The sequence below is a fragment of the Falco rusticolus genome, chromosome 12 (assembly GCF_015220075.1).
Source record: "Falco rusticolus isolate bFalRus1 chromosome 12, bFalRus1.pri, whole genome shotgun sequence".
NCBI lineage: Eukaryota > Metazoa > Chordata > Aves > Falconiformes > Falconidae > Falco > Falco rusticolus.
In genome coordinates, this window is record NC_051198.1 from 21315866 (window position 1) to 21332907 (window position 17042).

At 46.7% G+C, this 17042-nt stretch overlaps 1 protein-coding gene across 2 annotated transcripts; it reads left to right on the top strand.

Annotated features, from left to right (window-relative positions):
- The first annotated feature begins 2870 nt into the window (after positions 1 to 2870).
- On the top strand, positions 2871 to 13305 carry SERTAD4 (SERTA domain containing 4). 2 transcript variants are annotated; one of them, XM_037405976.1, is made up of 4 exons: positions 2871 to 7829; positions 8129 to 8294; positions 8728 to 8843; positions 12034 to 13305. In XM_037405976.1, exons 2-4 carry the CDS (start codon positions 8144 to 8146, stop codon positions 12799 to 12801), a joined length of 1035 nt encoding a protein of 344 aa, XP_037261873.1. In that variant the 5' UTR covers positions 2871 to 7829; positions 8129 to 8143; the 3' UTR covers positions 12802 to 13305. The 2 variants fall into 2 exon arrangements, with proteins under 2 accessions (XP_037261873.1, XP_037261872.1); XM_037405975.1 differs by lacking the exon at positions 2871 to 7829 and having other exon boundaries at positions 7844 to 8294.
- Positions 13306 to 17042: the final 3737 nt, after the last annotated feature.

Consider the following 17042-nt stretch of genomic DNA (forward strand, 5'->3'; position numbering starts at 1 on the left):
TCTTCACAAAGTCCATAGATTACAGGATGAAAATCCTGGGGAGAAATAATACTCTGCTACCTGTTGAATTTCTTCCCTTTTTCCACTCTTCTTCCTTGGCTTGGTGTTCATCCCTCTGCATCTCCTTCCCCCCAGCCGCTGCCACTTCCCAGCCGATCCTTTCTTCATGTTATGAAAATGACCAGCCATGCAATTAGGAATATTGAAATTCACCCGTTAACACTGCAGCAAAGTGGGCTCTGAGGAGCTCCTACTTCCCAGCTTGCTGTGCCACCCTGCCAGCAGATTCGGGAAGGCAACGCCACAGTGGTTTATCCTGGTTTTCTTCCCAACCCAGACAGCTGGTTATAACTGGTTGAGCTATGGCTGGAGTTCAGCACAATTCGCATGTCTCAGACAGTCTATATAAACACTGTTCCTACTCAGAGGTCCTATTGGAAGAAGTGTCTGTTGGGTACTTAGTGAATTACAGGCTTTAGAAACTACCTGGCAATGCTGGAGGCCTTGAACCAGACACAAAACTTCCACTAACGCAACCTTTAGCGTCTTATGTAGGTACTTGGCCGCCGATCGGTTTTAGGCACGCTGTAAAGGGACTTTCTAAAAAAAGTCTGACTCTGGACCAGCATCCCTGTTTGTTTCATCTTGATTTGGAGTGGTTAAATAGGAATTTGCAAAGGAAATGAATAAGGAGACCAGCTTCTTTCATTTAAAAGGCTTGTCTAAGTAGAACCAAGCGACAAAGGAATTCAGTGTAAGGTTTGCAATTTTTGTCGCTCTTGTCTAACCAGATTTACATCGTCAGAAACAAAACAAACAAACAAACCCCCCAAACCAACATGAGAGCACGAGCGTTTTAGAACATGTGCATTACAAGTGATACAGAATATGCATTTATGACTCAAAATTTTAAACAGCTGAGAAATAAATATGCAAAGTAGATTGTTCTGTTTGCAGATGGTAATCCTGCCACACTGATTTTGCTCAGCTGTCTGATTTTTCAGTGTCTGCATTCCTGGTTCCTGGGGTTCCTGATTAAGAAATAAAATATGAGTCACGGTGCATGGTTACCTTCTGCACATCTGAAAGGGTAAGTGGGTGACTGAAAACAGATTATTGGAAGCTGATCTTGCCCTGCTGAATTCATTGCGATGTCAAGGGACTGGGGAAAAAAAAAAAAAATCCTATCCCCACTCTGCCCCTCATTTTTACAGTGGTAGGATAAAGGTTCCTCCCAGCTCCTGTAGATCCTTGCAGTGAATGGGCCCGGCTCTCCTGGGGGTCTCTGCGGGTGGGGACGGCCGGCTGGCAGCACGCTGCTTGGCAAGGTGAGGCACATCCCTTTCCCTCCCTCTCCTGAGGATGACTCAGTCGGTTATTAAAGATTTCCAGCTTCCAGCTAAAAATGGCATCAGAAGCGGTGCCCTGGAGGGAAGAGGGGGAGACGTGAGAAATGGGTTCTGTTCCTGTCTCCGCTTCCTAACACACACACACATGCGCACACATGCGCAGGGCTGATGTGCAGCTCATCTGGGAAAAGTTTATTTTGCAATAAGAGGGGTTAGTATTCTGCTACAGGCTTTTGCAAAGACTGGATCCAATTTTCGGAGCCTGTTGCCAATAGTTGTGAGTCATTTCCTTGGAATCCTACCTTTGGTGTTTATTTCCCTTAGAAGGAAACTTGTAAAAGAATAATAATAGCTCTCATTCTTCGTGGAAAGTAGCACACAGCAAAGTGGGAGACAACTTGCTCTTTGTTCCAAAACACTTTTTTGTTAGTTTTGTTTACTTTCTTCAACAGACAAAAAGTGAAGAAGGCAATATAATTAACCCCATAAACCATCTAAATTATGGTGCCAGTGACATGCATGTGCTGCTGCACCAGAGTGAAAGTTAAGTGGGGAAGCGGTTTTAATTGGTCCCTTTTAAAGAACAAATGACGAGAAGTGCCTTGCGATTTGGGAAGTCTCCTGTAACAGAAGGGCTTTGCTTTTTCTCAGCCCTTCCTGACTGCTGGGACACCTTTTTCTCTCTGACTTCAGTCCCAATAACAACATCTAACACATAATCAGTGTCAAAACCCGTTACAAAGGTTAACTAATCAGAAATGCTGTCAGTTACAGTTTGCAGCAATAGGACCGCCTCTTACCTTCAGGATACTGAAACGTTTTGCAAACTGAACTCCCACTGAGCTAAGTGGATCTGGGACACAGCTTTATGTGTCTAGCAGGGCCACGCAGCCACCAGCAGGGTGGAGGCTGAGAGCATGCGAGACATTTTGGCTAAGAACACTGGAAAAAATATTTATGCTTACTGAAATAAATACCATGGGGCTTTATTGTTCTCCCTGAGCAGGCAGGCAAAGCAGCCTTCAGGAGATGGCTGCACTAAACTTGATGCCACCTTTTCTCATATCTGCCAGAGCCTTGTGGGGGAAAAAAACCAACCAACCAAACAAACAAAAAAAACCACAACCAGAAGACTGCAAATTTACTTGTATTCATGATTTGCATAATTTCTGGGGCAAGCTCTAACTGTTAGAACCACCATTGCATATAGGCTACCAAGAGTACTGATAGGTGACATATACCTACAAAGAAACAAAAGAGGAAATCTCTTTTCTGTCAGTTATAGAAACCTTCTCTAGCTCTGCTTCATAGAAACCAGAACAGGAGAAAGCACAACTGTTAAGAATTCAAAAGAACATTTTTTTTTTTGTCATTTTTTTTCCTCTGAAAAATGCCTGCAAAGTAAACCAGGGGACTCTGACAAACTGGGACAGAGTAACTTCAGAAAGTCTTTCTGGGAAGGATTCAAGTGAGAAATATGAAAAGAAAAAAAAAAAATTAGCATGTGGGAATTGGGAAAGTTAGATAAATATTTGCTTGGAATTCTGTCTTGAGAAAGACACACTCAAGCATCTGGAGTTGTATAATCTACATTAGGACAGAAGTTAAACAAGACACCTTTGAAACACTTCCAAGGAAGGGCTGTGTCTTAACAAAGAAATCAATTTCTCATATCAAGTTAATTCCTTTTCCACCAAATGGTAAGTCCAGCTCTAGAAAAAGAAGGGGGGAAAAAAAGAAAGCAAAAAGAAAAAACCAGTACATTCCTTGAAATTCCCTGAAGTGAGGGCCAAGAAACACAGGGAAAAACACTAGACTTGGCAGGTCTATAGTTTATCTATACCTCCAAAGGATGAAAAGCTGAATTGACCCCGTTGGCACACAGACCTGTTGTTCTACCAGTCTAGTTATTTCAGCCAGCCTTAACCCTTTCGTTCTTCTATCATGCTTACGTTACACAGTGTTACATGTGCTTCTGAGGTGCAGCTGGAGGAACATAAAGCCATCGCTGCCTGGGGCCCACGCTGTCTCGCTGCCACCTGTTCTCATCCCCTCTTCTCTCTGCCTCCTCCCTGCAGTCTCCGGTGTGTGGCTCTGCATCAACCTCACCACAGGCCAGGGACCTCTCTGCACTGGCACGATGGGATACTGCAGTTCTTCTTGGCAGTTTTATGTCAACAGGGAAGGAGGAGATCTCTCTGTCTGCTCCCAACCCATGGCCTGCCTCTTGGAAGTCAAATTTTCAGTTTAAATCCAACATGGCCAATTCTAGAAGCTTTTCCATTTCTGGCAGCCTAGCTTCCAGAGTCCTAAGCGCAGGGATCGTCTTTGCCACTCTGCTTTCCCATAATGTGACAGGGCTGCCGGAGTGTGCTGCGATTCAGTGTCCCCAGTGTTTCCACTGCTTCATTCATAATGTTACTACAACTCCACACATATCTATCCAGACAATAAACATTTTAATCAAGGCCCTTGTTATCTCCCATCTCTGTAACTTCCTCCTCCTTGAACTTGTGACATATCAGCCAATTTGATCTGTTTAAACACAAGCTCCCAACATCCTCTCCGCTATCCACTGCTGTGGTCAGAGCCAATCCACCTCCTGCCTTTCCTGCTTATTTGCCTGCATCTAGTGTTTTATTTTCACATGCTAGGTTGTCTCAGCTCCGCCTTAGCTGTCATCACTCCACCATTGTCCCTACTGCATGGCTCTGCTCCCTTCGCCAGTGATGCTGGCATCCTCGGGCACATATCTGCTGCTCCCAGGGGAGCCTTTATGCCCTCTTCCATGACGCTTTTGCCCGCAGGATGCCCTGCCTCCCTCGGCTAAGTTGGTGATACCAAACTTTTGTTGCAGCAACCATAAATACAATGAGGTTAGGCTGGAATTGTTTGCATGAGATATAGTTGGTTTTTGTTGTTTTTAATGTATGTTCACTAGTCTGGGTATGTGATTATGCCTTTCCCTTTCTTCTGGCTGTCACTTGCTTTCTCAGACTGTGGGTCTGCACAGCCTGCATGCAGTGCCTGTGCGCGGGGATTTCTGATCACTTCTGCAGTGTGAATTTTCTATAAAGCCAGAAAGGTAACAGCTACCAAAATGACGGCAATTTTGTTTTCTAAGCACTGCAATCCAGATGTTAACAATGGTATAGTACAGTAAGGAAACGCTGATTTCCTCAAGCCATGTTGTTATGCAATGGAAACGCTCCCGAATATACGATAAAGACTGAAACCACTGCAATACTTGGGTACAAACCCAGGAGTTAAGAAAGGAATAGCCATCTGAAGTGTATTCCCTTGTCTTTAATGATCTTGGTGAGACCGGCAGCATTGTTGTCATCACAAGCATTTTATATTTAAGTTTGGGTTTTTAGAGGCATTCTGGAACTGTATAAAGAGCCCTTTTCACTGACATCGCATCAGGCTTGTTATAACGTGAATGGCATCATTACAGTTCTCTCATTAACATCATAATGGCTCTGGAGGAATAGTGAGTGAAAACCCCAGCAAATGGAGTAGCGTAGCAATGTATAGTAGTAGTCTTACTGTGTAAAACTGCACACGGAAAAAGTTTGACATTTTAACCTTCAGGCTGCTATAGATGCCTCAGGGTGTCCTCACACCGCATGCATTTGGCTGACAAAATGGAAAAATTGTGGTAGCCTAAGGATGGAGGGCTGGGTTCAATAAAAACTGTGCCTGGCTTCCATGCCACTGAAGGCCACGCAAGGCTCCCAAATGGATTTTTCAAAATTGAATCCAGCCCTCAGTGTCAACCTTTTGCTGTAATTTTGTATAGTAAATGCATTGTATACTCAAATGTACATCTTTCATCCTTTATTTCCAGTGGCGTTAATGGAAATGTAACAATGCGTGTGCTGTTCTGCAAAGTCTCATTGAAACAAACGGGATTTTGGATGAAATCCCTCCATTGCATACGATAATGTAATAGAAATGGGTTGGGCTTACGGCTGGGGGACGATGAGATCTGGTTCTATTTCTGGCTCTGACGCTGATTTGCTGCATGACTTCTGGCAAGATACTCGAGAGTGGATTTTGCCACCCTTAATGGGGAAAAACAGTAGGTTGGCTCTTCAGGAGCAATGCCAGAGGTCCTATTTGTCAAGCTAGGTCCGGTAGCGCTTTTTCAGTAAATACCACCTCATACTTCAGGCTTTCAGTTTTGCCATGTCCAACCACCTTCAGGGAGGCTGACTTTCCCCATGTGCTGAGTACTCACAGCTCCCTTCCCCCTCATTTACAGCAGCTGGAAATCGGTGCTTCTGAAAATCAAACGGGAACAAATAGCATGCCCAGAGCCACAAGCCCTTTTAAAAGCCTGGTTCTCAGCTTCTGTGTGCTGAAGCAAGTCCTGTGCTACAAAATGAGGCTTATTATGTAGCTGAGTGCCACCTATACAGCTTTGTAATGCATGCTGAGTCCTACAAGCTTGGTTTGGGGCTTTAGTTTTCTGGTTGGTTGTTTTGTTTTGTTTTTTCCTTGGGAAGCTCTAATATTTATGCCTTGTTTTTATACAGTTTGGAAACACGGAGAATGTGCATGGACAGTAGCTGTTTATGGAAGTTAACTGGCCTGCCGCTATTAATTTTGCATGTTGTAAATAGCAGAAGCAGTTCATTTACTTTACTGGTGGTCCAGAGAACTCGGGGTTTTTCCCAGATAAATCAGCAGCACCGTACAGAAGGCATCCCAACACTTCTTTCCTTCCCTCCTCTGTTCATTCCTTCCCTCCTCCGTTCGTTCCTTCCTTCCCTCCCTCCTTCCCTCTTTCTCTCCTTCCTTCCCATTTCTGCTTAAGCATAGAAAGACCTATTTGTGATGAAATATGGGAAAAAAAAAAAAAAAAAAAGCACAGTCAAAATCTCCAGTTCTCATTAAAAAATTCCACAAAGAGATGTCGAATTCATTACAGGCAAAGAAATCCTGACTTTCCCAAAGCAGCAGTGAGTTTCTTCCAACCCTTATTCTCTAAGGACAAACACTGAGTGTTGACATCATGCCAACGTGAGAAGATTGATGTCTCCCTGTGAGTGATTCCTCAGTGCAGATTAATGAGAAGAGTCCATGGGTGCTTTCTAATGACAGCGTAATCTTTTCAGCTACAATATATATGCCTTTTTAGCTGGTGCTTGGGCCACTTTTTGGCCCTGCTCTTAGGTCAGCAGACTGACCCACGTGTTGTTTTGAGCAGTCTTTCCATGTGTCAGTATTCCACTGGTAACAAAGAGGTGTGGGGAATAAATAATATATATTGTCTGTGGCAGGGATAACTTCCAGAGGGCCAGTCTAGCGGCTTGCCATCCCCCATGTCATTGTCTCTTTGCCCAGGAAAACGAAGGTGGCATTAATGGGCTACTGCAAGAAAATGACTGAGAGCCACATGCAGCACGTGATCGGTCGGTTGATTCTGAGGAAGGGGTTTAGGCACCCTGCGGTGCAATGGCGGTGAGGTCTGGCGGCCTTCACAGGCCAGCTGCTTGGGGATTTCAGCTGGTATCCCCTTCGTCTCCCCTCTTCTGCCCCAGTGAGGAGCGCAGGGCAGACCTACGCGTGCAGGCATCTCTGGAACAGAAAGTTAGCACATGCTGGAAGCCCGTTGCTCAATAAAGTAGCAGCCTTGTGAATTCTTCCAGGATTTAAGAAAACAACTGGCAGATGTGAATGATTTATTTTTCCTCCCTCTTCTGCTGCGGTTTATTTTTTCCTCTTGTTCGAGAGCGCTCAGCTGCTAACACAAACAATTGCTGAAATTCCACCTGCCCACCTGCGGCCCCTCCTTCCCGCTGCTCGCCCGGGCCCTCGTCTTCCTCCGAGGGGAACTACAGCCCGCTTTCTTCGAGAGAGGAGGAGGAGGAGGAAGGAGAGGGAGGGGCCGGGCCGCGTCTGGGCGCATTGTTCGGCGCTCCTCTGCCAAGAAATAGGTGACTATGAACTCATCCCTAGCCCCTCGCGGAAAGTTTGCTCCCTTCCCTCCCCTCCCCTCCCGCCTGCTGGCGCGGCAGGAGGCAGCTCGCAGCCTGGCGCTGGCCCTCCAGTCCCCGCTCCTGCTTAATATTCCGCCCGCTCCGCCGATGTTGTGCTTGGCTCCGGTGGGACTGCAACTCACGGCTTGAAACCGGAGCCAATTTTCTGTCTTAGTCTCGCAGTGTTTTGACTGGAGGCAGATCCAGTTCAGTCCGATCGGGGCTAGTGGAAACAACTACCTAAGTCTCTGCTGTCTGCTTCGTTTGGGAGGGAAGAAAGAAGAAAGAAACGCGATCCCTAACTGCTGGGCGCGCTCTCTCGCACACACACACACACACACACACGCACTCGCACACCCCGCGGCGCGCACACACACGGAGACACGCACCGCAGGCACACGCAGGCACACAGGCTCGCAGGGCCGTCGGTGCCGAGCGCGCCGTGCCAACACCGCCGGCAGAAAATGGGAAGCGAGTGAGCGGATCCGTGCCGGTGTGTGAGCGGGGCCGGGGGCCGGCGGGAGCGGGGCCGGGGGGCGGGGGCCGGCGGGAGCGGGGCGGGGGGGCGCGCAGCAACTCCCGTGGCCGAGGACCCCGCGCCCTTTGTGGGAGAGGGCTCCGGTCATTTTCCTGCCGTAAGAAGGAAAGCGGGGGAGAGTGTGCCCGTGCCAGACGTATCCGCGGGTATTTGCTATGTGCGCGTCCACAGCGGTGCGACGCCGCGGGGCCACCGAGCGGCGGGGCGGGGGGGCGGCGGGGTGCCGGGCGCTCACCGCGCTGCTTCGCTTCCAGGTGCTGGCGCCCGCGATGACCCTGGTGCTGCCCATGCAGCGGCTCGGCCGCCCCATCGCCGCCGAGGGAGCCGCCGACCTCGCCGCCTACCGCGCCCTCTGGGAGCCGCCCTGCTGCGGCCGCCCCGGCCCCGCCGCCCCGCCGGCCGCCGGGCCCCCCGCCGCAGGTAGGCACCGCGCCGATGGGGGCGGCGGGACGGCGGCGGGGGCGCGGGCCGAGGGCGGGGGCGCTCCCGCGGGCCGGCCCGGGCGGCCGCAGGTGCGCGGGGGTCACCGGGCGCCGCAGCGGCCGGGGCGGGGGACGCGCCGCGGGAGGCTGCCGCCCGGTGCCCGCCGCCCGGTGCCGGAGCGAAAGTTTTGCCGAAGCCGAGCGCCCTGGGGGCGCAGCCGCTCCCCGCGCCGCCCGGTGACTCGCCCTCGGCTGCCCGGGCCGGCGCGGAGCGTGCCCGTCAGGTGGGGGCTCCTTTCTGGTGGCTGCGAACCAATGTGAAAATATGCGGTGGAGTTCTCCCGTAGCGCGACGGGAAATGAAAAGTATTTTGTTTGGAGAACCTCCGGCAAACCGCATGTCATTTGTCATATCTGATTTATTACCCGCAGGATCACATTACAGGGGAATTTCAAATCCTGTAACAACTTCCAAGATCACATACTTTAAAAGGAAATATGTGGAAGAAGAGGATTTTCATCCACCACTCAGCAGCTGTACACATAAAGTATGTTTTCTCATAGTCATTATTTTTACTCCGAGTTTCAGATGCTTAGTAACACTCGATTGACCCATTTCCAGAAGGCTGAAATACTCGGCTGAAATTAGGAGCATGATCCAGCTGTTTGCGCAGAAACAAATAGTTGTCACTTGTTCGCATTTATTGTTTTATTGTCATCAAATTGCTTAAGAAGCAGAGGCATTTCTTCATTTATAACAACTGTAAATGGAAACACTGAGAATAACTTTTTTTTTTCCCTCCAGATTTTTTTGTCCTTAGTTAGTTTTTAGAACATGCTTACAGAAACAGCTCCGTAACAACATTCAAACAGCAGAGAGGAAGAATATAAATAAAAAGGGCCTATGATTTCCCCCCCGCCCCCCACCTCGTTCAAAACTCTTTCCAGGGGAGAAAACAGTAATAGGTTCCATGTACCCCAAATGGGTTACAGATCCTCCAGAAAGACAGGACTTGGAAAGTGAGTGCGAGCTGCTTCAGTATTTAATCCTGTTTATTAAAAAGCTAATAACTCCAAAAGGACAGATTAGTAAATGAAAGAGTATTTTTTTAAATGAAAGCTGGCAGGGGAGGGATTAGAGCAAACATTTCCCAGGCCAGTGAATACATAAATTGAAATCTAAGGGGTTTTTACGAGTGATTGTACGCTCTCGTTCATTAAGGGCTCAGTCCTGTAAGGGATGGAACACCTGGGGTGATGCGCTTAAGGATAGTCTGTGCCTTGAGACACCATCTATACCTTGCTGGATCGTACCCGGCCTGTGGCAGCCCAGTGCTACCCACATACTATTGGTAATGGAGAGGATACAGTATAATCTGATTAAAGCACAGCTTATGGTAGGCAACAGTGCCACCAGGGCCCCCGAGACAGAAAGCTAGAACAGGTCAAGATGTGGTGCGAGTTCAGAGGTGATCGTTACCTGTGTGGCAGAGGCAGCCGCCTAAGGTGCAAGGAATGCTGAGTGCCTCATCCCTACCTGGGACACTGGGCAGGGAGGTCTGCCCAGTGGGATCCTATTTCCCTGGAGGGATTTCCGCAGAGGAGGAACGAGCAGGAACACTGAGCTCGCTTCCCAAGTACCTTAAGAGTAGCCAAAGGAATTTTCAGCTGCAAATAGTGTTGGCTGGGAATAAGTACCTGACCAGGGAGGTGAAAAACTGCCCCACCGTTAATTCCAGAAGGTGTCTGGTCTGTTGCCAGAGCAATGAATAAATAGCACTGAGGGTGTTGAGAAATGAGCTCTGGTTAGTGAGTGTGTCTCCCACATGTCACATCACTCTCTGATTTCAGCCAGTTGTTGGTTGTTTTTTTTTTCTTGGCTAGATAGTTGGATTTTTGTATCAGTGACTATTTCCCTTGCAAAGGGGAAGAATAGTTGGTTATCCCTTTCTTACAGCATAAAAGCCAGTTGTAGAGGTATTGGTAAAACAGACCTGTCCTCAACATTGTTTTGTGCTGTTGTAGAGGTGTACCATGTCACAAGCCCTGGGTCACCCGTTTCTTCCGTTTGGCACAAATACATTCTCTGCTTTGCAGTGCTGAGCTCTGGGGCAGGGAGGATGCCCACCAAGTTTCTTTGAATTTCTTATACACTTTTTTATACCTCTGCTGTCCAGTAAAGAAAGAGTTATGTTCTGACATTACTTGTCCCATAGCGAGTGTGAGACTGTAGGGCCTAGAGCGTCTCTCTGGAGGGTTGCTGGCAAACATCTGTAGTAGAAAGCCTTTGACAACTTGTTCCTACTGGTGGCCCTCCGGGTTGTATCTCCAGAAGGATCACAGTTCAAGGCTTACTGGTTTGCTCCAGGCTTTTATGGCTTCACTGACTGTTGCTGCAGCAGGTATAAAGGACGCAAATTAACCTATAGGCTTAATATAATTTAAAATGAGTCATTTATTATAGAAAATTACTCTCTCTAACAAAGAAGAGCTTCAGCTGTGAACTCACATGAAAAGACGGCCAATTTTTGTTTTTACGAGGCACTGTGCTGCTTCTAAGCCCTGCAGACAGGACCAGGCTGTGGAAAGAGCTAGAGGGCTGGGGAGAGCTGAATGGATGTGAAAAGCAGCTGTGCTTTAAGCTCTTTCAGTCCTCATAGCTACGACTTCCACTCTGCAAAAATGCTGTAACCATGTGGGAAAGGGAAGAATGATCAAGCCACAGATGGGGGGGATTTAGAGCAGTCTCTCTTTGTGCTGTGCTGCTCTCCTCCTACGCAAACCAAATTCTTACTAAAAATGAAAATCAGTTAATAGTGCTTACAGTAGCATGCATTGCCCCCTCTCTTATTTTGATTCCCAGGGTAGCGATTACAGCACAGAATCTGGGGCCTCCCGGGGGCAGTAACCTGCTCGTGCTGCCAGTGCTGAGAAAGGGAGCCCTGGAAGGACCATGGAAGGGAGAACAAATCTATGGGCGTCCAGCCAGGATTTCTGCAAATCCCTATCCTCTCTCCGTTTCCTGACCTTGTCCCTGCCTATCTGCGTTCCCACCGGTCCTGTAGAGCACAGGGTGTAGTACACAGGCCAACAGCTGCTCTCCAGATGCTGTGATGCTTTGAGATGGGTTTCTCCCTGCCTCCCTCCCTGCATGTGCTTTCATACACAAGAGCAGTGTAAGGGAGCTTGGCAAATGGAGACCTCCTCGCTGGAGGGCCTCTTCCCCTGGCAGTGGATGAAATGCTTGGACACTTGCTGTGTGAGGTGATGGCTGCTGGCTGTGTCTTGCAAACTTTGAGGCTTCAGGAGGGGACCTTCGCTTTGCTTTAGAGCTTTGTAGAAGCCCCACGGGGGCGATGGAATTGGCTCCATTTACATCAAAAAGCTCCTAGCTATCACTGGAGCAAAACTGCACAACAATTTTATGTTCTAACCCCACATGCCAACAGAGCCAGATCTGTGCGTCTGGATTTTACTCTGCCATTCCGGCTTCGTGCCCTGCAGTTGCCTCTGTGGTGTAGTGCTCAGCTCCTCACCTCCTAAACCTGGGTGAATGCTGTGGCCAAGCAAAAGCGGGTCCCCGGCTACATGGGGGTGCAAAATGAAAAGCCAGATTTTGGCGCCTTAGAAAGAGAATAACTAGTGGCACAGGGGGAATACTTTGCTTCATTTTCTTTCTTCTTGCTTGGAACAAAACCGGTTGCCTTCAGTTCTGTATCTTCTGTCTTGCATTTTCAGACAATCTCCGTGTTTGAGGAGCGGGCCCATATTCTTTACATGTCTTTGGAAAAGCTGAAATTCATTGATGATCCTGAAGTCTACCTGCGGAGATCCGTCCTCATCAACAATCTAATGAAGAGAATCCACGGAGAGATCATCATGCAGAACAACTGGTGCTTCTCCGCCTGCTCCTTCAGTGGCACCTCGCCACAAGAGTGGTTTGTGCCTCAGGACTGTCCATACAGAAAACGCCTTCGGATGGCAAAGGAAGAGTATGAGAAGCTCCACACATGCTGCTTCTATCAAGAGTGTGGCAGTCACTATTTAAATCTACCCTACTCTGTTAATGCTAGTGCAGAAAATACTTCCTCCTCTTCCTCTTCCTCCTCCTCCTCCTCTTCCTCCTCCTCCCCCCCCTCCATTTCTTTGCCAAGCTGTTCCCAGCAGGTGGATTATGACATTGGCAGTGCCCCTTCCTACAGGAGTGATGACCAGATACCTGCTAATGAAATATTCATCACTAATACCAGGTCTTACAGTAATCAGGAAAAGGCAAAATTTAATGACGATAAAGGAGGTAATGAACCCGAGCGAGAGGGCATCGCCCTAAACTGTGAACCTGTAAGAGGCACCCATGCTCTCGAATGTAAAGGCAAATTTTATGACTATTTTGAGACTGGATGTAATGACAAGAGCACCGTAAGTGAATCTTGGAAAAAATCCTTAAGGAAAAAGGAATCTCTACCAAGTAATAAAATGTGCTGCAGCAAAGGAAGTAAAATATGAGGCATCTTTCTTGCTCTGTTGAAGCATGCGCAGCATGTTCATTTGTCTATCAAATTTTTATTTTGAATGGATTTTTTATAGTTTTCTACAAACGAAACAATCATGCCACAAACGTTATGTATAGTCTCAAATGACTGGCGAGCAGATTGCGTAAAGCATCTCTATGATCTCCATCAGCGGGCTATTTATAAATACGGAGACTTCATAAAGAACGCAGTTGCGTTACTGCTTAGCACTATAGTCTGTACAGCTATGGTGTAGGTTTCATTACTGAAAATACCAATCAGCCAGATGGGGAAAACATATCGTTTTATATATCCCCGCCCCCAAGAAGTCTGCCATTAATTAAGAAGAACCTCTGTTATGTTTACCAAGGAATTAGAAGTCTGGTAAACAAATTGATACTACCAGCAAGGGTGATGTGCGCCTCATAACTCAGTATTTGTTCTGACAAAGGACTGTCTTCGTGGACTGGGAGTAAACCATCCTTATCTTTTGTACTGATACTTTTGAATTCCTGGATTCAACGTCTTGTTCAACTGACAAAATAGGACATTGCATAAAGAAATAACCTGTTTATGGGATCTTAACCAGAAACAACACATGCAGCTCAAGTACTTGCATGTTTTCACCTCGGCTGTAATAACTAATGAGGCTTGTTGTTTATACAGGGCAGGTTTTTTTTTTGGTGCCTTACTTTTTGTCTTAATTTTTGCCAGCGTGAAAATTAAGTATGAATCAGTGATACAGCAGGGATTTAACCTAAACAGAGAGAAAAAAAACCCCACCCAACCCACAGGGTGGATCAATATTATTAGAAACCTTTAACCTTTGAAGTACTGAGTTCAACTTCCTATTCAAACATCTCTGTTCTTCCTTTTTGATGCTCAATTGCTTTTTGATTTGCCATCCTTCGGAAGGGATTGAAGAAACAATAGAGAGATGTCTCTTGTAAACAAGCATTCGATGCTTGAGTGTTTCTATGGCAACTGTCTGTTGCTGGGGCTCTTTTTTTTCCCTCTTCGTATAATGAAGTTCATGAACCAGTGGCATGTTTTATACTTTATTCTGTTTCGCATAATTTCTCTCCTTTAGATTGCAAAAGCATGCGGGAGTTTTCTATGACTTTTGCCGTTGATTTAAAAAAGACAAGAAAAGAAAGCAAAAAGCACAATGTTAATCAATAATGTGGTGATAAACACAATTTTATCTGAATGAATGTAAGGAGTTTAATTTTAAAAAAGAACATTTTGGAGAAATGAGCTGAGATTTCAGTGGCTAAGGACAACATTTAGTCATCCCTAGGTAGACCGTTTGCAAAAATGTGCTGTTTAAAATGCCCAGAAGACATCAGCCAGGTTGGACCGAGAGTATTGTGAGTATTAGATCCACCAAATTAATTGGTTCCCACAGTCCCTGTAACAACTGGCAGGATGTGCTTGGTAAAACAGCCACATCCAAGCCACGGCTGACTCATAATAGCTGTCTGTTCCCACAGCATCATGCACTCAAGAGACATCTTCTCCACTTGATTCTTGTCCAAAGGGCGAAATTCACCTCTGCTGGGGGAGCAGCCAGCTTGGTGCAGGGCACAAGGGTCCCCAAGAGGGCCACCCCCGTGGGCTGCCCCAGCTTGGTGCTGGAGTCAGCCAGGTCTCTGGGTCAGAGACCTGCTCTGGGTTTCATGGGTTTGGCCTGGGTCTTCCTGGGCCATGGCTATTTTGGATAGTGCGTGCACCCCACAGTCTCGTTTGCAAATTGGACGGTTTCGATGATTAAGCCCAGTGGTCACAGGAAAAAGCTGCCCCCACCTTCCCAGCCAAAGTGACCACAAGGAGAGTAGGACAGAGATCAATGATAACCTTTATGCAGTCAGGTGAGTTGGAACCGATAAGTTTGTAAGGGTTATCATTGTGAAGAATGACAAATGAAGTATAAGTCCCACCTGATTTCTCCAAGACAGAGGCTTTTTTATTAATAATAATAATATTAAATATAGATCTCATTCATACAGTGTATGAGTAGGATCGTCATTTAGACATTTGTCCACAAGGACCAATTTTTTAAAAAACCTGATTTTTCTTGTGTTAACCCAGATAGTCTAGTAATGTCTGCTCTTTTCCAATATTTGATAAAACACTTGATGTTTTAAGCTTAAATATTAGATGCTTGTATACTAATGTGGTGTTGTAGTAAAGTGAAATTTCCTTGATATATATTTATTAAAATGACCAAATTTCATTTTAATTTTACATCTCCAATGGCTACTGGGTCCTTTCGCCCATGTTCCTCTCCCTTACCCAAGGAAATGCCATGTAATCAAGCTGCTCACTGCTGAAGAAGTTGCACTGCAGCTGACTGTGCACCTCCAGCTGAGTCCAGGACAGAGCTCAGCCTTCGCGGGGTTTCGGGGGCCATTAGGACAGTCTGAAGGTGCACCGAGAAGCAACAGACTTCTCCGTGGACTTGCACAGATAGCCAAGGAAAACGCCTGGCCAAATGCTGCTCAAATGGCAAATCAGCTAACACTTTTGGGGTGGCTGAAAGGGGCTCCTGGGTCTTCAAGAACAAGCCTGCACATAAAACCCATTGCAGAGTCTTCTGAGCTGAATTTGCACTGAGGTGATGTGTGGGACAACTCTCTCTCTATTCTGGCCTCTCTACCAGCTTATTTAGTTCCAGAGACACCTAGAAGTTAACCTGTTAGCGCTCTGGACAGTGTTACTGAGTGTCATCAGGATCTGTAAGAGATGAAATGTCATTTAATGAAGGTGGGCCTAAGGATAAGTGGTCTTTTATGCCTTTCTCTAGACCCTGCCTCACAAAATAATAGCAAATACTGAAAGTAGATGTATGGGACTCGGGAGTCCACTGAATTATCCTGTTTGCTTCAAAAGAGACGAAGGTATTTCATGTTAGAAAAGGGAGTTGGAAACACCTTTGTCCAGTTGCCAGGAATAAAATAGACCTTGATAGGATTTCCAGCCTGGGCTGGGCTGAATAGATTTCATGGTTTAAATTTGGTTTGATTTATGGCATATGAAAAGTGTAAACCTGATAGGCCTTTTCCCCATTACACACTCCAGTACTAAGGACGTTTTGCTAGTATCACAGATTCTCAAGAAATAGTTCTTTTCCAAGATTATACTAATGCCTTTCATCTGTACATCCCATACACACCTGCTAAATGAACGCTCCCGCACTTGATCCTGGCCTACTTGCCTGGAAGAACTGGACAGAAGAGCTTCTCTCTAGGACAGCTGTTTTTATCATAAGATGCTTTGCTCCTAGAGTGTAGGACTATAAAGTACTGTGCCTTTCAGCAGGCTAATAATGATACTTCAATAATACATGGAAAACAGCAACAGGAAAAGATGTTTATGTTGTCAGGTCTATTTTACTGTCGCTAGGAGCAGGTGTCATTTTATCTTCAGAGTCGCTTTCCACCAGGTAATACATTTCCCTTGGATATGCATAGTTCATTTGAGTTGAAAAAACGATGTTCCTTTTTCAAAACACTCAGCATAATATCAATGTGTGTCATATATTCTTAATAGTTTTGGTCAAATTTTACTGTTTTTACTGGATTAGCTAATCTGTTGAAACAGCTTAACAGGGTTATTTAAACCGGCAGTCAAATGGCCTCAGCTGGCACTGATCTGCAATGCCAGCATAGCAGCTGGCTCCGCAGAGAAAACAAACGCTGGCTGAGATGCAGAAATGAAGTGCTGCTTTCAGTCCTGAAGGTCTTACACCCCAAAGTAAAGTTGTGACAAAGAGACGTTTTCTCACATTTCATCTTCCTGTGTGCCCTTCATCCTCCTTTTATGCCTCTCATCTATCGTCTGTCCTCTCGCTGCAGGTGACGACATGCCACTGGCATGGTACACTGGATGGCACGCCCTTTGGGTTTGCCACAGGGGAAGCAGGGAGCTGGTTCAGAGGTGCAGCATGAGCTAAATGGGAATTTAAACTAACCAGGGTGCAACGTGTCTTGGCTGCTTTGTGGCCCTTCTGGATGCCCATGCCAGTTGTGACCCACCCAGCTAAATGGCCTTTCCAGCTGCTGGTAGCTCAGATCTTGCCACTATGGTAGTGAGCTGGTGATGAAAGGGCTATGGCCAAAGCAGAGACGTGAAGGTGATTTCTAGCCTGTGTTCGACTCATGCCCTTTTACTGCCTTCTTGAGATACAGGCTATAGCCAGAGGTGTAGCAAATGCAGTTGCTGTTTATTTCTGCC